Here is a 21,558-nt window from a genome sequence, read left to right as displayed (position 1 = left end):
GGAGTACAACTGTACAAGAGCTGCAGCGTTGACCTGGGCCCACCGCGTGGGATGAAGCTGGCCCAGCTTGCCGCCACGGTGTGCATGCACGCACGATGTGCAAGCTGGTGGGTGGATCCCAAACTGACTGAGTCCATCGGACCCGTAGACAATAGAAAATATAATGTGAGCCCAAATGCCACTCGACTGGGCCGATCTGAGACAAGGGCCCAACATTACTCTAGGCCCAGTTTAGCCCTTTCCGCAACGTGCCCAGCACTCGCCAGTCGGCTACTACTCTCTACTGTTGCCGGACTCAGGAGGAGAGGAGCACGAGTTGGCGTGGTGACCCGTGGAGCAACCGGCGCAACCGCACACCCCCAAGCCCGACGCATGGCCTGGAAGCTGCCACCGGTCGGTCCACCCAACCGAGTTCGTAGGCTATGCGCCACCGCGCGACGTCTCGTCTCCGGCCTCGGCGAGATCCATCGAACCAAGCCGTCGGTCGCACGCTTTCAACCCCACGAAACGACACGTTTTGAGTCGCGGGTAGTTTTCAGCCGCCTTATCTGATCGGTCGGTGGCTGACTGGCTGGCCGCCGCGGCAGGTGCACCGTCGGCGCGAGAAGCGCGCGGCGAGCGGCCGGGCGGCTCGGGCCGGGCAAGCTGGATCGGTTGCCAGCGCGGCTGCCGTCGTCTCACGCGTCCCCGCGAGCCCGGCAGATCAAAAGACGCCGCCGAAAGCAACGGCCCCGCGCGGCGAGATCCACGGCGTCGCCGTCGGCGGATCAAGTTCCGCGCGTCTCACTGCTCATTGGTAAACGGCAGCGGCAGAAGCAGCGAGACCGTCTTCTCTCTCTGATTAGCTGCAGATACACGGGCACACGGGCACACCATCCATCCATACTGCAAAGCCTCCTTGTCGCGCCAGCGTGGCTGCGTGGGCGCCACCCGAGCTGATCCCTTCCCTGGGCTTCAACTTGAAGCGTCGGCATTCTGTCGAACCTGGCCTCGTCCTAGCGCCAGAATCGAAGGATAGCTCCTCCATGGCCATCATCTGCTCCCTCTCCGGCACAGGCGGCAGCCGGCTGCGCGCTCACCTCACCTCCATCTGCAGTTCCTGCACGGCGGCCTGACGACCGGCCCCGTTACGGCGTTACTTGCGTGCGGGTGTTGGTGATTTTCTGGACCCGGGCATTAAGCTGGGCCCTGTTGATTGGGCCTCCTATCGGCCCACGTGACGCTCCCGGACACCATCGCCGGCTCGGATCCTGCCGCTCGTTCCCAATCTAACGGCCTCGGTGACCTCCGGGTGGACGGCAAATGAAATACCGTCCACCCGGTCGGGAAACGGAATACCGTCCCCGACCTGTTCCCTGTCGCCGCCGTGGTCACCGCCTTTCCGCCGGCTGTCGAGCGGCGCTGCGGCGATGGAACCCGGTCCTGCCGCCGCAAGCACTTCATGATCCTTCAAGCTATGCGCCTCCAGCGGCTCCGGTTGGCAATGCCGCCACGCCAACCCACAGGCGGTGGCGCGTCTGTGGACTGTCCATGCTGACTGCTGAGGGTGGACTCGCCGCGCCGGCGCGTTCTCGCCCGCAGGTGAAACCGCCGCCGTCGCCTTTGCTGTCGCAAGAAAGATTCCAGGAGACTCCTAGCACGTGCAGGTTCACCCTGCGGTGCGGTGAACTTGCCGAGCCTGCATGCACGGCGCAAAAAAGCAGGGGCTGTATGCTGATCAGGCAGGACAAGCCACAGGTGAGCTTCGCTCCATTCGTCCTACTTCAGAACCTAAATCGGTCTGCGGTTAATCTCAGGGTTTTCAGTTCTATGGATGATGGGAGGCGCCGCGGCGGCGGCTTACGATGGGCGTCAAGACGGCGGCCGGCCATCTGCCAGTGCCGCGATGAATCGCCTGGTTGGCCTGCCACCTGCCGCCGTGCCGAAGGTTGCGGTCCGTGGAGCTGAAAGAAGAGGCTATCGTGCGCGCGTGGAGTCACGCCTCGTTGGTGACGGTTAGCATCTAGGCACTCACCGGCATGGACAAACCAGACATGGTCACCACTGTTTACACTGAAGAATCCATCTTCCTCCTCTGATTACCTACGCACGGTAAGGCAGGAGGAGAGGCAAACAAAAGGCTTGTCTGAATTTGGCGTCATATGCACATCATTTCCTTTAACTTCAAGTGAGTGACTCAGCTCACATCTCGCAACTATCAGCCTGTTCGGATGGAGTCTTGCGGCTGGACTGAAGGCTGGCTGGAGCTCTTGCGGTTGGGCTGGAGGCTGGCTGAAGCTCTTGCGGCTGCCGGCGCTGGGCTTGCCAGCCGTTCGACTGGATCGGCTTGACTGAGCCAAAATCAACCCCAGCCAGCGCTTAATGGCCATCCGAACCGGCTGTATATTCCATTGGCCAGACCAAAGATAACCTCTAAGCCAAGCACAGCGGAAAAAAATTGGGTGGACACCGGGCGCACGGGCGCCTCCGTGCGACCCCCACCCGATGCCCACCACGTACCCCGTGTGAAATCTGGTGGCGAAGCTTCCTACGGCGCAACGGCTCCGTTGCCAGCTCCGTTTGGCTTGGCTCGCCTCCGTCTCATCGTTTCGGAGTGGCTCAGCTTCCCCGTCCGCGGACCACCCTCCCCATCGCTTGCCACTGCCGCCGCCTCCCCACCAGGCCGCGCCGCGAATCTCGTCGTGGAGCCGTCGCGGATCCCCGTCGCCGGAGCCGTCGTGTCCCCTGCTCCCGACGGTGCCCCCGCCACCGCGCGCCTAAGCTACCCTCCCTGTTGGCAGGATATGCTGCTGCAGATGAGCCGCCGGTGGGACTGATTCGTCAACCTCAGCTCATCCGACTACCCGGCACCCGCTCGTCACCTAGGACACTAATTTCATTTGTGCGGCCGCTACTTGTTTTGGATTCGATTCTATAAAAAGCTGGTGAAGCTTGCTTGCAGACATGATGGAGGCGTTCGTCGGGCTGCCCAGGGACCTCAACTTCATCCAGCACACCAGCCGCTTGCCCTCCGTCCGTCACCGTCGCCTGGTAGGGCTTTCGCCGTCCGTCGCCTAACTGTCGCCGCAACGAACGCCAGTTAGGGCTTCAGACCTTGCGTTACGATCGGGAGGCGAGCCGAGGCTAGGAAAAGGAGGCGAGCCGAGCGGGCACCTTGCGTTGCGCAGGAGCAAGCGGGAGCCGAACGGCAGCAGATGTCCGATTGGAAAAGGCAGGCCGGCATCGGGCGGGGGGTCGCACGGAGGCGCCCGTGCGCCCGGTGTCCACCCAATGCACAGCAGGTCAAGCCCCCAATCCATTCTTTTTCCCCCCACAGGATTGATGACGTATTAGCAACAACTAGTAAGGTTTGCATCCAAACTTTCTTAACTGAAATACAAACAAACAAAACCATCAGAGATTTGGTGAGAAACCGATTGATACTCTACCGATCGAGCACCGACAGGCAAGACGGAGAAGAATGCCTTTGATCAGGAAAACGAACCGGACAAAAGGCTAGCGCGGCTACCATCATATCGTCTCACGCGTCCCCTCGAGCCCGCGGCAGATCAAAGACTCTGAAAGCAACCGGCCGGCGCACCGAGATCCGCGGTGTCGCCGTCAGCGGATCAGGCTCCGCGCGTAGCACTGCTCATGGGTAAACGGCAGAGGGAGAGACAGCGAGAACTTGCAGGTCACACTGAAGAATCTATCTTCTCTCTCTGATTAGCTTCAGACTCAGACGCACTGCAAGCAGGTTCACAAATCACCGCACCCTGTAGCGAGAACGGCCTCACTGACGTGTGGGGCCGGTCCCACACGTCAGGGACTCAACTGCAGCAGGACTGCAGAGGATCCTCGCGGCTGTAGCTGATGGGCTTGTCACCGTCCGGTGTGTAATCAGAAGCCGCGGTGACTTTCGGTAGCTTTTGATTTGCCATCAAGCAAGCCAACGCCAACTCGCAACCGCCATCTACATCATCGGCACTTTTCACTTTTCCTGTCTCCTCTCCTCAACGCGGATTTTATAAGCACAGCGGGATCTACCACCCCGACAGAACGCACAGATCCAGTTTGAATGACTTACCTTGAGCAAGTCACAACGTAACTTGCCCCTATATCCACCGTCCAAACACAATCCATGGCTGCAAATGTTCCAAAGCTATGACTCATATATTCAGACAGCATAAGCTCATTCACACATTCAGAAAATAATAGCAGGGACTTCAAACATGCTGCTCCAATAGATCCAGTACTTCAATACAAAATTTCAAATAGGAGTACCTGATATTACATTTAAACCAATATATAGCATTTTTAAATCATTCGTATAACAGAATGTGCTACTGCAGCACCAGATCTTGGTCTGTAGCAACAAGTGCTACCAGTGAACAATGAGTACAAGTATAGGTCATTTTCACTTGTACAGTTAGACCACAAAATACTATATTAGACCTGTCCAAAATACTATCCACCAACTTAACAATACTAGAACATTGTACTCTTGAAGCTCCATATTTGTTTCTTTGTTGCTGTAACCATTCTCCACTTCTACTTATTTGGGTTGACATTTTCTTGCTCCTCACATTACTTATAATTGCTTTGTCAAATTCTGCACAAAGAATAAAGTGTACGAGAATTTCCTACTAATTGACAACTCTATTCAATTAATTACAGTAAACGAAACAAATAACCTAAACAAATAACTTAACCACTGCTCCGGGATGGCGCCAAGGGCAGCGCAGCGCGGGAGAAGGGGCAGTGCGCGCGCCGCGCGCGAGGGCTCTGCTCCCGCCACCTGCCAGCTTGGGCTGGGTGAATCCCGTGTCCATCCCGTGTTCCTTTGATTAAAAAAAATGTAAAGCTATCCTCTCCGTTGGATCATTTTTGGACGGTAGACAGGCAGCCGCCAGTCACGCCGTGACTTACCCAAGGCAAGTCACTGAATCCATCTCCGCCCATCGTAGGGGGTGGTAGCTCGCTCCCGCTACGCTTATCAGAATGTTTGGCCTCCTCTACAGGGGCCCTGTTTGGGTGTGCTAGAATTCTAGCACGCACAATTCCCGAAAAAAGAATCTCGCATGCATGAAGCACTAAATGAAGTCTATTTGCAAAACCTTTTTAGGGATGGGTGTAACTTTTCGCGAAGAATCTAATGACGGTAATTAATCGATGATTTGCTACAGTGATGCTACAGTAATCTTCCTCTAATCGCGTGGTCAAAGGCCTCGTTAGATTCTTTATAGTCACTAGCGCAGGGTTCTGAAGTTGGTTTTATAAATTGACATTGTTTAACACCGTAATTTGCGGTTAAAAATTTTTACTATTCATTGGTGCTAGATTACTAGCACCAACCAAACAAGGCCAGGGTACAGGCTCTGCAAGCCGCGTCGCCGAGCCAGTCATGCGTATCTTCGTGCTCTCCGGCCAGAGCAACATGGCCGGCCGCGGCGGCGTGCATCATCGGCGCTGGGACGGCGTGGTGCCGCCGGAGGGCACGCCGGACCCGTCCATCCAGCGCCTCTCCGCCTCGCTGGACTGGGAGGAGGCCCGGGAGCCGCTCCACGCCGACATCGACACCACGAAGACCTGCGGCGTCGGGCCCGGGATGGTCTTCGCCCGCGCTGTGCTCCCGTGCCTGCAGGAGGACGCCCTCGGCGAGGGGGCCCGGACCGGGATCGGGCTCGTGCCGTGCGCCGTCGGCGGGACGGCTATCCGGGAGTGGGCTCGCGGGGAGCGCCTGTACGAGCAGATGGTGTGCCGGGCGCGCGTCGCGGCCGGGTACGGCGAGATCGAGGCCGTGCTGTGGTACCAGGGGGAGAGCGACGCGGAGTCTGACGCCGCAACGGCGGCGTACCGCCGGAATATCGAGGGGCTCATCGCCAATGTCAGAGCGGATCTTGGGATGCCGCAGTTGCCTTTTATTCAGGTGATGGCCTTAGTTCCTACTGCCACTTCAGTTTGGTTTACCTGGGTTCATTTGTTCTGCATTTGCCAAATTCGGATGAAATTGAACTTCTTGTATTCCTCTCAAATTTGTGGTAGAAATTATTGTGCTGATTGAACCCAGTTTGATTGACAGACATGGTACGGAAGACATAAAAGAGGAAAAGTTCTCAATTTTACTTTCACAGTCTTTTATCATCTTTCGTCTAGATGCTTTCAACTAACTCTTGCTAGGCTGCGAGCTTCTTTTCTCAAACCAGCTAGAGAGTCACCTGTCATTATATTAAGGAGAATGAAAACAATACAACAGCCCCAACAAAGGTTTAGCGCACACAGCCACCCACCCACACACACTCACGCACGCCCCCTAGAGAAATAAGTTTACAATTCGCACCAAAGAGGTAGGCTGGTAGCTGATAAAGTAGAGGAAAGTGGGGGACTGGTTTAGGGCTTGAGGAGCGATTAGTTGTTTGCCACAATTTCTGATAAGTGCTCATAGTGCTGAAGTTTTTATACTCTGTACCATTTGTCATCGTTATTGTTGCTTAGAACTGAGCAGACATTCTCCATGGTTCAACATAACGAAATGTGCGCATTGCTGTGACCCTGACCACATGGTGTTTGAATTGTGGGGTTTTCTGTAACTATAACTGTAAAGCTCTAGCCAACATTTTGGGTTGCGAGCAGTCAAATACTTTGTGTACCTTGAACTTTTGAAAATAGTACATATAGGTTTGTCTAACTTTTGTTTTCCACAATAAAGTATTTTTTGCTATGGTTTGGAAATTTAGTAGGAATTAGTAGTCAATGTCGTGGTTTGAGGTTCTTCCAATGGCTTCGTGAGTTGAGGGAGTAATAACAAGTGAACCTGTTCCCAACCGCATAATAGTTATTAGCAAAATTATAAAATTGCTCTTAAAAGGATGACACTTAACAGAATGCCGCTCAAAACATTGAATTGATAAAATGCAGCGAAACTGTGCACATCAGTCAGTATAGGATCAAAGCAGCTTGTATGGTGCCATATTCATCTCTGAATTTTAGTAACCTTTAAACATTTTTTTAGAATAAATAATTTCCTCATCATTTCGACTCAAGACATGATTTTTCCTCATATTTTGTAGTGTGCCATCAAGTTTTGTTTCATCCTTCAGTAAAGAAAAAAAAAACTTGATTCTGTACTGGTAAATAACCTTGACAATGAGGAAAAAGACCTTGATGGTGATGGTGACAGGGAGATGGAAGAAGCAGATGATGCTCCAAAACCACAGGACTTTGAGAAGGGCAAATCTACTTCTGCTTCGGATGGCACTTTACCTTCTCATTCTCAAAGTGGGGCTTATCATAAACAGGCGGCTTTAATTCAAGAAGCTATAGACTTGGCTTGTGAGCAGCTTTTTGAGGAAATAAGTATTAAAGTCATGGTTGAGAAGGAGGGTGGAGAAGAATGGAAACGATACTCACCCTTGACAGAGGAAGAGCTAGCAACATATAATTCTATGATAACACCTCCCATCAAACCTCATCCTTTCATGTTTGCAGATGAAGTTGTCGAAGCGGGAGGGGAATTGAACCCCTCTCTTGGGTTTGACGGGGGGTTTCCTTTGCTCTCTTACCCCGCGTCGCCAGTTGCAGATGTTGAAGAAGATGTCACACTTCACCCTCCAACACCGCCATCACTTTCGGTTGAGGAGGGGTTGGGTGGGGTCAGCGGACCGCTGCCCATGGTAGGGCAGCCGATCGGGGCTGCGCCGCTGCCCTCGCTGCTGATGGGGCAGCCAGGGACGCTCGGGGAACAGTCCATCGGGGCTGGTCCGCTACCCGCGGGGCTGCCTGAGCGGCCGGCCACGCACGCCTTGCTGTTGGAGGGGCAGCAGACCATCGGCGGGGGTACTGGACCATTGCCACCGCCAGCAGCCGAGGATGAGGTGGCAGCTATGGGGAAGGCCACTGCTCCTGCGTTTACCAAACTCCGCCGAAGTAGCAGGAATGTGGGAAAGGCGGATGAGCACACCCTACACAAGGTAGAACGATTGGCGTTGAAAAAGAACCTTGAATCTTCAGGTACCTCTTTCTCCAACTTTCCAGATTCTGTTATTATTTCAAACCTTGGTAGGATAGGCATCAACATAGCTTCTTCTGATGTAGTTGTTATTAAAAATTTAGAGGTTGATAGATTGGTCCTTGGTACTAATTTAAAGAAGCCAAAATCTGTTGGTAATAATTTTGCTAGCGACGATGAAAGGGAAGAACGACTGGAAGCAGTTCTCGACCACGTTTGTGGAAATTTAAATGAGAACGTGCTAGAGGCGGAGAATGATCAAATTATAGATCTCTCTCCTATCCATCGTAAGAAAAAATATAATAAAGCCAAAAATGCAAAACATGGCAAGCTTCCCAAAAAGCCAAAAACTCCCTCAAAGATAGTTATAAAATGAAAGGAGTTTTCTGGAATAGCAGAGGTCTTGCGGACTTGGCTAAACACAGATTTTTGGCTGAATTAGTTAAGGAGGAGCAGATTAATTTTATTGCTCTCTCTGAAACTGGTCGTGACTCTTTCCCTGATCATGTTCTCAAAAATCTATGTGGAGGGCGTGACTTTATTTGGCATGCTATGGCTCCTCATGGAAGATCAGGGGGTATTTTACTAGGGGTCGATCTTACCATTTTTGACATTGGAGCCATTGACGAAGGAGATTTCTATGTGAAATTCACCCTAAGATATAAATTAAATGACTTCAAATTCGTCCTATATTCAATATATGGACCTGCACAACCTCAAAACAAGAGTGCTTTCCTCTCTGAGCTAGCTAACACTTGCTCTAAAGAACACCTTCCTTATCTTATTGGTGGGGATTTTAACATAATGCGAAACCCAGAGGATAAAAGTTCTGGGGATTTTGACCCTAAATGGCCATCCCTCTTTAATGCTGTTATTGAATCTCTTGATCTTAGAGAGATTGTCATGTCAGGCCGCCAGTTTACTTGGGCAGGACCTGGTGATAATCCAACTTTCGAAAAACTTGATAGAGTTTTAGTTAGTACGGAGTGGGAAAATCAATTCCCCCGAATGTTGGTTGAACCGAGAGATCGGAATATTTCCGACCATACTCCCCTTGTGGTTAGCACTGGTACCTCTACCCACCAGATCAGGAATAGACCCTTCAAATTTGAAAGGGGCTGGCTTATAAGGGATGGTTTTTATGACTTGGTTGCAAATGTTTGGCAATCTGAAACCTCGGGGTCCAACCCTCTAGAACGTTGGCAAGCCAAAATTCGTAGGCTCAGACAGTATCTCAGAGGTTGGGCTGCAAGTACTGCTGGGTCTTATAAGAAAGAGAAAAAGACTCTTTTAGCTCTTTTACATGATCTTGATAAAAAAGCAGAGATTGTTTGTCTATCTGATCAAGAGATCAATCTCAAGCAATACCTAAAGGAGCGTTTAGTTACTCTTTTGAGAGAAGAGGAACTAAAATGGTATGAGAGAGCCAAAGTCAAATCCTTATTAGAGGGTGATGCAAACACTAGGTTCTTTCATTTAGTGGCTAATGGTAAACATCGAAAACAACATATTTATAGACTTGAAGATGATCAAGGTGTTGTTGTTGGTGATGATCGTCTCAAAAGACACATTACAAACTATTATAAAAGTCTTTTTGTATCACCAGAACAATCTGAGATCTCTCTGATGGAAGATCAAATTTTAGATATTCCACAAGTATCCCCAGAGGAAAATGATATCCTCGTAGCTAACTTCACTGAATCTGAAGTGAGGGAAGCAATCTTCCAAATGGAGCATAATAAAGCTCCAGGTCCTGATGGCTTTCCTGCTGAATTCTATCAGGTTTTTTGGGGAGTGATTAAGGATGATCTTTTGCCTCTCTTTTACGAATTCCATAAGGAGGCTCTAGATCTTTTTAGTCTCAACTTTGGAATTATTTCTTTAATTCCAAAAACTCAAAATGCTACTACAATTCAGCAATATAGACCGATTTGTGTCCTTAATGTTAGTTTCAAAATTTTCACGAAAGTGGGAACTAACAGACTGAATAAAGTAGCTAAGTCAGTCGTGAGTCCAACTCAGACGGCTTTTATGCCGGGGAGGAATATCATGGAGGGAGTAGTTATTCTACATGAAACTATCCATGAGTTACATACCAAAAAAAGAAGTGTCATTTTCAAAATTGACTTTGAAAAAGCATATGATAAGGTTAAGTGGTCTTTCCTGCAGCAAACTTTACGAATGAAAGGTTTCTCCCCGAAGTGGTGCCGTTGGGTTCAAAATATGGTTACAGGAGGAAGTGTCGGAATCAAAGTCAATGATGACGTTGGGCCATTCTTCCAAACAAGACGTGGACTCAGGCAGGGGGATCCCATGTCGCCTATCTTATTTAACATCGTCGCTGATATGCTAGCTCTCCTTATTGATAGAGCAAAAGCTGATGGACAAATAAGAGGGGTTATCCCCCATCTAGTGGATGATGGTCTATCAATATTACAATATGCAGATGACACTATTATCTTTCTGGACCATGACCCGGAGCAAGCAAAAAATCTCAAACTTTTACTTTGCGATTTTGAGCAATTATCGGGTCTTAAGATAAATTTTCACAAGAGTGAAATTTTTTGCTATGGTACAGCCAAAGAGATGGAACAATATTATACTACACTCTTTGGATGTAATGCAGGGGTTTATCCATTCAGATATTTAGGGATCCCAATGCACCATAGACAACTCCTGAATTCTGATTGGAGAAAAGTAGAAGAACGCTTTGAACAAAAGCTCTCTTGCTGGAAAGCTAAATACCTATCCTATGGGGGAAGACTTGTTTTGCTCAACTCTGTCTTGAGCAGTCTCCCAATGTTTATGATGTCCTTCTTTGAGATTCCAAAAGGAGTTCTCAAAAATCTCGATCACTTCAGATCAAGGTTTTTCTGGCAAGGGTCTACTGATAAACACAAATATAGACTTGCGAGGTGGGACATCCTTTGTCGCCCTAAGGATCAAGGTGGTCTTGGCATCTTAGATTTATATCTACAAAACAAATGTTTATTGGCCAAATGGATAGTTAATCTTATGAACACAGATGGCACCTGGCAATCCTTGCTAAGGAATAAATATTTGAGATCCAAGACCCTAACCCAGGTATCAGCCAAACCCACAGATTCTCATTTTTGGAGAGGCCTCATGCATATTAAAGAGGAAGTACTCACTAGAGGTTGTTTCATAATTAAAGATGGAACCAATACGAGATTCTGGGACGATACTTGGGTCGGTGATAAGCCCCTCAAACATAGATACCCGAGCTTATATAATATAGCACGGGATCGTCATGTAACTGTTTCCAAAGTTATGTCCTCTAGACCTCTTAATATTTCCTTCAGGAGGTCTTTAGTGGACAATAACTTAATGGAGTGGCTAAACCTTGTAGCCCAGGTCTCCAATGTTGTCTTGGTGGATGGTATGGACTATTTTAAATGGCTTTTAATAAATTCTGGACTTTTCTCAGTCCGGTCTATGTATCTTGATGCTATAGATACAAATCCACCTTTCCGACATAGGAGGATTTGGAAATGGAAAATACCTCTAAAAATTAAAATCTTTCTCTGGTTTCTGCAAAGGGGTGTCATTCTGACAAAAGACAACCTTGCTAGGAAAAACTGGAAAGGGAGTGAGAAATGCTTGTGTTGTAACATGAATGAAACAATACAACACCTCTTTTTTGACTGTCCTTTTGCGAAAATGATTTGGAGGATTATTTTCTATGCTACTAACCTGGACCAACCTAGATCTATTGACCACATGTTCGGTACTTGGCTTAATAATCAACACAAAAAAATTAAGCCCTTGATTTGGGTTGGTTTGGCTGCCTTATGCTGGGCTATCTGGAGATGCCGGAATGACATAATTTTTAAAAGAATGAAATCTAATTCTATTATGCAGGTTATTTTCAGGGGAGCTTATTGACTACGCTTCTGGGCCCAGTTGCAGCGTGATGAGCAGGCCAAGGACACCCTCGTTGAGATGAGCAAGAAATTAGAGATGATTGCTTTAGAAATTACCAATAGAGGGTGGAAGCATTTTTTACGTTTGCTTTAGATCTCTTGTCTATGTTAAAGACTATCGGCTTGCTGTTTATTTTTTCGAACTCTGTATTACTTGGCTGGGTACATCCTCGGATGTAGAGGCCGGATTTTATTATCCATTATCTAAAAAAAATAACCTTGACGTTGCCTTTATTGTTTAAGTAAGTACAGAGGTTGATTTCGAAATTGTTTTCTCAGCTCTTCATCTTAGGAAATCACCCTTTATGACCCTAGATATCAAGTGCAGTATCTGGTACTGATCTTAATAAAGATTGTATATGATATCAACAGGTTGCTCTTGCATCCGGCGATAAAAGGAACATTGACAAAGTGAGAAGTGCTCAATTTAGCGTTAACCTGCCCAATGTTGTAACTGTTGATGCAATGGGTCTTGCGTTGAACGAAGATAACATGCATCTTACCACTGAGTCACAAGTAAAGCTTGGTAACATGCTTGCAGAAGCCTACATCAAGAACTTCTTAACAACAACTTGTTAGGTGAATGCCATTAGGTAAAATTCTTTGAGACTCCTTTTCATACCGTGACCTGTTTGACAATTTTATTTTTGCCTTCTTTCACGATACATCCATGTGAGTCCTTGGAGATAAGGAGTAAATTAGCCACATCTGTTTCTCAGAGATGTTTTTAGTGTAATCAACTGAAGCAGGCTGTTTGATGAGGACATGACCAATATGCATATGACCAAGGCCCAAGCGAAGATAGAGTTCAAAGCCCAATCCACATTGAAGTCCGATTTATTCGCGAGTCCGGTTCGGACTGCAGGAGCAGGCCTCACGAAAATGGACGCCCAGGCCACATACGGGCTCCGTTTTGGGCGTTCTATATATCGTTGGAAAGATAAGGAGATAAGCTTTCCAACCCAACTGATCCCATATCAAAATACGCTCGGAGTCGATGGGAATCGTCGAAAAAACATGAAGAACAGAATCTGTCTGGATGCAGCGACGCCAGTTTTTGGGCCCGAAGGCCTTGTACTCCCTAGGGTTGCCCGGCCACCCCCTTGGCCGCCCCCTAGCCTCTCTCTTCTATATACACAGCAGCCGCCATTAGGTTACTGGGGTTTTGCTTAGATTATTCTGTCGAGAACAATTTCACCGCCGTGTCGGTTTGTGAGGCCCCAACTTGAGATTTTTTTTTTGATGGTCACCGGGGGGGAGAGCATCCCCCACCTGAATTTTGATTAACGGGCTTTTTGCAAGCCAAAAGTTTTACACTTGGTCTTCAGCAAATTTAGGGAAAAACAGGGGGCCAAAAAACTGGAAAGGGATTACATATTCGAAAAGAGAAAACACCAGGCTTCGTTCACTGCGTAGTCTGCTGACTTCCACCTATAGCTCCATTCTCGAGCATCAGTTTTGCAGGCACACCAGAGTCTCTCATGCGAAGGGGGGAGGCTGTTGAACACCACCTCGTTGCGGTGCTTCCACAGGTTCCAGCATACTAGCAGAAGAAAGCTGTCGTAGTGCTTGGCCGGGATTGTTGCTGGGCGCGGCACCTTCCAGACTTCCTGCACGGCGCACCCTTGAGTATCCACGCCTAGTTTGCTCCAAGCCTGAGCTGCAAAGGAACATGTCAGGAAGAGATGATCGCAGTCCTCATCTCCACTCTTGCATAGCTCGCATGAAGCTTCTTCCAGTGCTTGTGCTTCAGGTTAGCACGGCAGTTGAGGCGTTGCAGCACCAGTAGCCATCCAAAGAACTGTACCCGTGGTGGTGCCTTGTTCTTCCACACAAAATCTGCAAAAGTGCATTCTGGTGCTCCGGTCGCAAGCATGGTTAGCCGGTAGATAGGCCCTGTTTTCAGTTCGGTCTTCATCTCTGAAAGCGGCGAGAAATGCTGGTCGTCGGCGTCAGTCAGCTCAAGGTGTTCGAGGATCGCCTTGACTGCAGCCAGTTCTTCCCTGGCACCGGCAGAAAATCGTGATGCCAGGAAAGGCTCGATCCCATTGCGGTGCACCTCAGCCACCGAGGCCTCCGTTGTGGTAGCATGGCTGTATAGGAGCGGGAATTTATTCATGAGTCGGCCCTGAGACAGCCATTTATCCTGCCAGAAGCTGGTTGTCTCCCCGTTCTCCACTTTGCTCACGGTTACTGCACGGTACATAGGCAGCAGCTCCTCAAGGTCGCGCCAGTGCGCTCCGGCTATGTCCCTATGCATCGATATCATATCGATTTTGCTGCGCACCCAGCATGCCCACGCCGATCCCCCGGGGTTGTGCAGGCGGTGGAGAAGTTTCAGTAGCAGACACTTGTTCTGGGCTGCAAGATCTTTGATCCCAAGACCACCCAATTCCTTTGGCTGACACGCCAGCTCCCAAGCAACCAGGCATTGTGCACCAGAAACGTGGTCGTCCCCCGCCCAGAGGAATGCACGACGTCTCTTGTCCAAGGCATCCAGTGTACCCTGGGGTAGTAGCAGGGAGGACATGGCATAGATAAGTTGGCTGTCCAGGACACTGTTTACCAGTACTGTACGCCCCATTGGGTTCAGGAGAGTGCATTGCCATCCCGCCAGGTAACGATCAGACTTGCAAATCAGCGGAGTGAATGCACTGAGTCGCAGCTTGTCACAAGAAAGCGGCAGCCCAAGATAGGTTTGAGGGAAGGAACCTTCTTGGCACTCCAGTATGTTGGTCAGCCTTGTCACATGACGAGCAGAGGTGTGCATAGGCACAATGGTGCTCTTGTTGTAATTGATCTTGAGCCCTGTTGCCGCCGAGAAGGAGTCAAGGATTTCTTTCAGCTTCCGCGCACTACCGGTGTCCGCTGAAGGACAATCAGTGTGTCGTCCGCGTATTGCAGGACGGGACACGGTAAGTTGTCATCAGCGGGGTGTTTGATCTCTGAGCAACTCTTCACCATCTGCTGGAGAACGTCAGCCATAATCAAGAACAGGTACGGAGAGAGGGGATCACCCTGCCGCACCCCACGTTTGCAACTGAACCAGGGACCAGGCGTGCCATTGACCAGTACCGCGGACTTGGATGTGGTGAGGAAACTGGCAATCCAGCGACACCAGAGCGGGGGGAAACCTCTTACTGCCATGATCTTGTGTAAGCTGTCCCAATTTACTGAGTCGAAGGCCTTGGCAAAATCCAGTTTTAGAACAAGTGTCGCGAGCTTCCGTTTGTTGCAACATTGCACCAGTTCCATGGCGTATATGAAATTTTCTGAGATGGAGCGACCTCTGATGAACCCTGTCTGGTCCATATCAATGATCTTTGGTATCTCATTTTGCAGGCGGGAGGTGAGCATTTTAGCTATGATTTTCAACGGGCAGTTCTGGAGGCAGATTGGGCGGTAATCACCTGGTTTCACCGCTGCATTGTGTTTTGGGAGCATCACCACATATGAGCGGTTGAGGCGCTCAAGCTCTGCTGTTTCGCCATGGAAAGCATGCGCTAGGGCCATCACTGAGTTGGAAACCATCGCCCAAGCTGCACAGTAGAAACCTGGCCCAAAACCATCCGGACCGGGTGAGCTGCTCTTGTTCATTGCACGGATTGCTGCTCGAGCTTCAACCTCAGAAAACTCCGCCACCAGCGGCTTTGCACTGACACGGGCTTTAGTTGCGTACAGCAGGTCAAGATCGAAGGACCAGACTGCTTGTTGCTCCACACCGAGAAGCTGCTTAAGATGGTTTGTTAGAACACTCGTCTTGGCATCGTGGGCGGACACCATCACACCGTCGATCTCAAGAGCCCGGATCTGGTTCTGGCGTAGGCGGTGGCTTGCATGAGCGTGGAAAAACTGTGTATTTGCGTCCCCTTCGCAGACTGCACGTTGCTTGCCCCGTTGTTTCCAGTAGGCGGCTCGCTCACGCAATGTAAGCGCCAGGCGGTCTTGGCATTGGAGGCGCAGCGTGCGTTCCCCTGCAGACAGAGAACGTTCTTCCTCGAGCACGTCAAAAAGGTAGATCACAAACTTGCAATTTTGAATGAGAACTGGAGGAGCGCGCTTACCCCGTGCCCATACCTTTGCAGCGCACCGGACTGCTTTCAACGATCGGGCTAAACTGCCGGCCGCGTCCTGGGACAAACCATCCGACCAGGCAGGAAGCACAGTGGGGAGGAAGTCACGGTGTTTCAGCCAGGCATTTTCAAAGCGAAAAACGTTGGATTTTGGGATAGTGGTAGAAATATTCAGAAGGAGCGGGGTATGATCGGAGGTTGGTTTTGGCAGTGAGCAGAGGGAGGAGTTGGGAAAGGCTAGGCTCATCGAATTATTAAAGAAAACGCGATCAAGCCGCGCAAGAGTGGGCTCAGCACGGTGGTTTGACCACGTAAATAAGCGATCAAGAAGAGGGAAGTTCGAGTCCATGGCAAGCAAGGCTACTCAGCTAAGGGCTCTCAAGGATAATCTCGCTCTGTGCTCCAAAAATGTTCAGCTGCATGTTGCCAAGAAGAATCTGCTGAAGAAAACCAAAAAACCAATTGGCAGTGATGATTTGAAAAAGCTAGCTGAAGCTGTTGGGCTGGGAGCTGAAACAGCTCGTGCTCTTGATCGTGTCCTCGCCATTGGAGCTGAAACTGCGAGCACTTTGGACCGGGCGCTTGCCGGTCAGACATGATCGAACTCCATGGTGACCTCGCGCGGATTGCTTTGCCGTTATCTGTTAGCAATAGCGCTCTAATCGTCACTACTTCTCGTTGTTATCTTTGGACGCACGCTGGCTGCAATTTACACGCCCCTGTTTCCGTTGTTGTACTCCCTCTGAACCTTGCTGCTCTTAGGTTGTGCTGGTTTGTCGCTGTCAGGCTATGCTGGCTCTTCGGGTCTGTCTGTCGCGCTGCTTGTTCTAACGCTACTCTTTGTAACCTGCGTCCTTGTCACCTATCGTGGACAACACGATTTGTATCCGGGTGTGGATTGTGGGTCCAATGAATGCTAGCACTACTACTTACGGCCTCCTCTCCTGGAATGTGCGCGGTCTGGGTGATGACGATAAGTGCAAAATTGTGCGTGACACTCTCAGTGCACGTAATATCACTATTGCTTGCATCCAAGAAACTAAGCTCCGCTCTGTGTCGCCTGCCAAAGCTAGATTTTTTCTCCCTCCAAACCTCTCCAATTTCCACTGCGTTGACGCGGCCGGGACGCGGGGTGGCATCCTCACTGCATGGGATGATCGCGCCTTGGCCATGACTTCCTTCTTTACTAGGCGCCACTCTCTAACACTTTTCTTCATGAGTAGAGCCTCTGATGCTACCTTCGCCGTCACGAATGTTTACGCTCCGGCCGACCACCATGACTCTCAGCATTTCCTTGAGGATTGGAGTGAAGTTGCCAGCCATGTTGATAGCAACTGGCTCGTGGCGGGCGATTTCAACCTCACAAGGAATGCTGACGAGAATAGCAACGGCACCTTGCACCAGAACCTTGCCGAGCTGTTCAATGACACCATCCATGCCTTGGCACTGATCGACCCCAACTTGAGATTAATCTTTCATCTGCAGAGTCACTTCAATTGAGCTGCGTTCTTTCGAGTTCTTGCTTGTGTTCTTCGTTGCGCTTGCAGGGATTAGCCTTCTTGGCGAGGTCAACCGGGTTGTGACACGGTTGATAACCAGAGGAGTTGTGGTGCTAAAATTTCTGGATTCGGGTCTTAGGATCTGAAGCCGGATCGGTGTGTCTCGCTCCGCCTACAACGAGAGTTATCCAGAACCTGACGGAAGATCGGGAACCCACGTCCCCATTATTTTGGTATTCAGAGACTCAGGTTTACTGTCAAGTTTCACATCTATCTTTAGTTTCATCAATTTCGCCATTGTCCCACAGTCCACCAAAAAGCTCTAGAAAATTTTGTGTTCGTGCTGTTTTCCCATCCCATTAGCCCTTTTAAGCCATTGCATATTTTGATATCGGAGTCCGCATCATTGAGTTTGTCCATAGTCGTGGTCTTGTTGCTGGTTTAGATCGAGTTCTTAGATTGGTTTGAGTTTTGCATCGTGTCACCGTGTCCTTTTCCATCCCGTCATCACGTCCGGTTCGGACTTGTCTCTGTCCAGTTCGGTATTTTGTTGATATCTCTCGCATACGAACTCAGATTTTTGTGTTCTAGTACTTTCTAGAAAGCTTGTGAAATTATCTACAACTTTATCAATTGTGAGAATTCCAGAAAACGTAGTTATCTGCGCCTAATCTGTTTTGGAAGTCAATCTGTTGGTGACCCAGAAATTTCTGAGTAGTCTGTATTTCGGGGTCAATATCTTCTACTTCCTTTATCCAAAAGAGACTTTCCATATATTGCAAAGAAAGAGAAAAGGAGGATCTACAACTTTCGTGTTGTAAGTTTTCGTGTTTGAGGTCTCTAAAGTTGTCAAACAACCTGTATAAGTTTGTGTAGCAAATCTGTAATTTACAGACAATAATTTTGTAATAGTGTGGAGTTGTCTCTTGCTCTTGTGGCACTTTTGAATAGAAAAAGAAAGAAAGAAAAAGGCAAGTGCATAAAAAAGAGCCGCACAAAAAAAAAGAAGAAAAAAATCAGAAGTGCTTGCATCCTTTTGTGTCCTTTGTGCTTGGTATATGTCGCTTATTTGCTTGAACTAGTTCTAGAAACATGTTTAGGCCAGCAACATTGATAAGCACTTTGGATATTTATTCAATTTTTGCTATCTGATTTTCAATTGTGCTAATCCTTGCTACTAAATAAAGCCTCTCGAAGCTCCACATATTACTTCAGATCAGTACACCCAGAGGATATTGCAATCTTGGTACCACTTCCTCACAGACATCACGAACCAGCCACCGGTTATACCATCCACTGCTTTGCATTGGTAAGAACACTTGTAAGAGCTTGGTAAGACGTGCGAGATTGTGTTTCCACCATCCACATCCACATATAGTAGTTGATAGGAATAACCTTTTGTGTTTTCTCTTGTCTACTTACTAACAATGTCAGGAAACACTGAGATTGCTCAACGAGTGCTGAGTTCTCAAATGGAGAAAGTAGAGCAAAATCAATTCAACAATTTGTTCCAGACTTTCTTTGCCGTGATGGAACGACGTTGCCGAGTCATCATTGATGGTGAGACTTGCAACAACCTTGCAAGTTTAGAGCTGGTCGAGAAGTTTGGTCTGACCACAAAGCCACATCCACATCCATACTACATGCAATGGGTAAATTCTTACGATAAGATTAAGGTAACTGAATTTGCACATATTGAATTTAGCATTGGTTTTTACAAGAGTAGTGCTGATTTTGATATAGTACCCATGCAAGTATGTCATTTATTGCTAGGAACACCATGGATTAATATAAATAATGTGGTACATAAAAATGTTGCAAATAGATATTCTTTCAACTACAATGGTAGAAAAATTACACTTAAATCTATGACCGCAACTGAAATTTTAGAAGCCGATCTTGAACGAGCAGAGAGAAGAAAGAACGAGCCTTTTAGAAAAGAATGGATTATTTCAGATGTTACAGTGCCTTCCTCTAAATCTGATTTTGTACAAATTAAAGATATCGCTTTGTCTTCTGTTGGACCTAATATTTTGCAGCATGTATCTAAAACAGAAGACAAGGTGATAGAGAATGAACATGTAATTGTCTCAGGTAAGAGCTCTCTTGATGTGCTGAAATTGTCCACCACTCATGCTATAATAGAGCAATATTTAGTGGACAACAACTTGTTAGGTGAATGCCATTAGGTAAAATTCTTTGAGACTCCTTTTCATACCGTGACCTGTTTGACAATTTTATTTTTGCCTTCTTTCACGATACATCCATGTGAGTCCTTGGAGATAAGGAGTAAATTAGCCACATCTGTTTCTCAGAGATGTTTTTAGTGTAATCAACTGAATCATGGCCCTTGTTTCATTCTTAGTTTATATACTTTTGCAGGCTGTTTGATGAGGACATGACCAATATGCATATGACCAAGGCCCAAACAAAGATAGAGTTCAAAGCCCAATCCACATTGAAGTCCGATTTATTCGCGAGTCCGGTTCGGACTGCAGGAGCAGACCTCACAAAAACGGACGCCCAGGCCACATACGGGCTCCGTTTTGGGCGTTGTATATATCGTTGGAAAGATAAGGAGATAAGCTTTCCAACCCAACTGATCCCATATCAAAATAAGCTCGGAGTCGATGGGAATCGTCGAAACAACATGACGACCAGAATCTGCCTGGATGCAGCGACGCCAGTTTTTGGGCCCGAAGGCCTTGTACTCCCTAGGGTTGCCCGGCCACCCCCTTGGCCGCCCCCTAGCCTCTCTCTTCTATATACACAGCAGCCGCCATTAGGTTACTGGGGTTTTTCTTAGATTATTCTGTCGAGAACAGTTTCGCCGCCGTGTCGGTTTGTGAGACCCCAACTTGAGATTAATCTTTCATCTGCAGAGTCACTTCAATTGAGCTGCGTTCTTTCGAGTTCTTGCTTGTGTTCTTCGTTGCGCTTGCAGGGATTAGCCTTCTTGGCGAGGTCAACCGGGTTGTGACACGGTTGATAACCAGAGGAGTTGTGGTGCTAAGATTGCTGGATTCGGGTCTTAGGATCTGAAGCCGGATCGGTGTGTCTCGCTCCGCCTACAACGAGAGTTATCCAGAACCTGACGGAAGATCGGGAACCCACGTCCCCATTACTGTTCCTTCTTCAATCCACAGTGAATATGTTTGACAAAGGCACTGCAGTACAAGACAGCAAGACAATTATGTGCTCGAGATCCAAATCAAATGATATTCGGGAGTTCACCCTAGAGGCTCAAAACTCATGTAGTGTATAATATTTCAAATTCAGTTCATAACGTTTCCCTCCATATATAAAATAATTGCTACCCGTTTAGTTTCTACTAGTTCTATGTTGCGTAGGAATTTGCTTAAATTCACGTGGAGCTGAATTATTTCTGTTAGAATATATGGCAATATCTCAGCCATTTATGGCCTTAAAAGCACTGCATTCCAGGAAGAGATTTGTAGCCTGACAGCTAGCTAGAGTTGATTAGGCTAGATTACAGGAGATTATCTCCTTCCATATTTGTACACTCCCTCCTGTGTATATGTATTGGCCGCATCAATGGAGAATTTGTCTGTCCGCTTCTCCCAAATTCTGTCTACTTTCATGGTATCAGCCTAAACTACACGATCCTGTGCCATCAAGGCGCAGCGCAGAAGAAGGTGTCATCGTTCCTCGAGGCCTGCTCCCTCCACACACCATCGATGCTGCAAACCCCCTTGCCTCAGCCTCGTTGTCATCGTGGTTTGTCGAGGACTCAAGGCCACGCTGGCATGGCTGCCGCCGAGCTACTCTCTTCTCCTCAGGCAAAGGTTGAAGCATCGGCATTCGTCAGCGGCTCTGTTAGGAATAAACCCAGCGCGCGTGTGCGCAGCTGGGCGTGTGCGTGTGTTGTGTGCGGCATCGCGTGAGTGCGTGGAGCCGTCGGTCCGTGGCGTGTCGCGTGTGTGGGCGCGCGGGCGTCGCGAAGTGTGCGTGTGCGTGCGCGCGCAGGAACGGCGTGATCGAGCGCCGATCACGTAGGAGCGATCGTCGGTGCGATCGTGGGAGGCGATCCGCGT

At 48.6% G+C, this 21,558-nt stretch overlaps 2 protein-coding genes across 3 annotated transcripts; both read left to right on the top strand.

The window, feature by feature from the left end:
* Positions 1 to 5,350: 5,350 nt before the first annotated feature.
* On the top strand, positions 5,351 to 21,089 carry LOC120691311 (probable carbohydrate esterase At4g34215). Of its 2 annotated transcripts, none has more exons than XM_039974352.1 (3): positions 5,351 to 5,908; positions 12,304 to 12,525; positions 20,628 to 21,089. In XM_039974352.1, the coding sequence occupies exons 1-2, from the start codon at positions 5,384 to 5,386 to the stop codon at positions 12,508 to 12,510; spliced, it is 732 nt and encodes a 243-aa protein (XP_039830286.1). In that variant the 5' UTR covers positions 5,351 to 5,383; the 3' UTR covers positions 12,511 to 12,525; positions 20,628 to 21,089. The 2 variants fall into 2 exon arrangements, with proteins under 2 accessions (XP_039830286.1, XP_039830287.1); XM_039974353.1 differs by lacking the exon at positions 20,628 to 21,089 and adding an exon at positions 12,681 to 12,734 and having other exon boundaries at positions 12,304 to 12,524.
* Positions 7,514 to 12,165, top strand: LOC120691312. The gene is made up of 2 exons (XM_039974355.1): positions 7,514 to 7,989; positions 11,870 to 12,165. Exons 1-2 carry the CDS (start codon positions 7,650 to 7,652, stop codon positions 11,920 to 11,922), a joined length of 393 nt encoding a protein of 130 aa, XP_039830289.1. The 5' UTR covers positions 7,514 to 7,649; the 3' UTR covers positions 11,923 to 12,165.
* Positions 21,090 to 21,558: the final 469 nt, after the last annotated feature.

The sequence above is a fragment of the Panicum virgatum genome, chromosome 9N (genome assembly GCF_016808335.1).
Source record: "Panicum virgatum strain AP13 chromosome 9N, P.virgatum_v5, whole genome shotgun sequence".
Taxonomy (NCBI): domain Eukaryota; kingdom Viridiplantae; phylum Streptophyta; class Magnoliopsida; order Poales; family Poaceae; genus Panicum; species Panicum virgatum.
The sequence above is the reverse complement of the archived record's forward strand: the minus strand, read 5'-3'. Positions and strand labels throughout refer to the sequence as shown.

What these genes read in the sequence shown, in the direction of transcription:
- LOC120691311 (XM_039974352.1), top strand. Translation starts at nt 5,384, where the DNA reads ATGCGTATCTTCGTGCTCTCCGGCCAGAGCAACATGGCCGGCCGCGGC. An exon ending in CGCAGTTGCCTTTTATTCAG is followed by an intron (nt 5,909 to 12,303) that starts GTGATGGCCTTA and finishes TGATATCAACAG; the next exon opens with GTTGCTCTTGCATCCGGCGA.
- LOC120691312 (XM_039974355.1), top strand. Translation starts at nt 7,650, where the DNA reads ATGGTAGGGCAGCCGATCGGGGCTGCGCCGCTGCCCTCGCTGCTGATG. An exon ending in AAAGAACCTTGAATCTTCAG is followed by an intron (nt 7,990 to 11,869) that starts GTACCTCTTTCT and finishes TCTATTATGCAG; the next exon opens with GTTATTTTCAGGGGAGCTTA.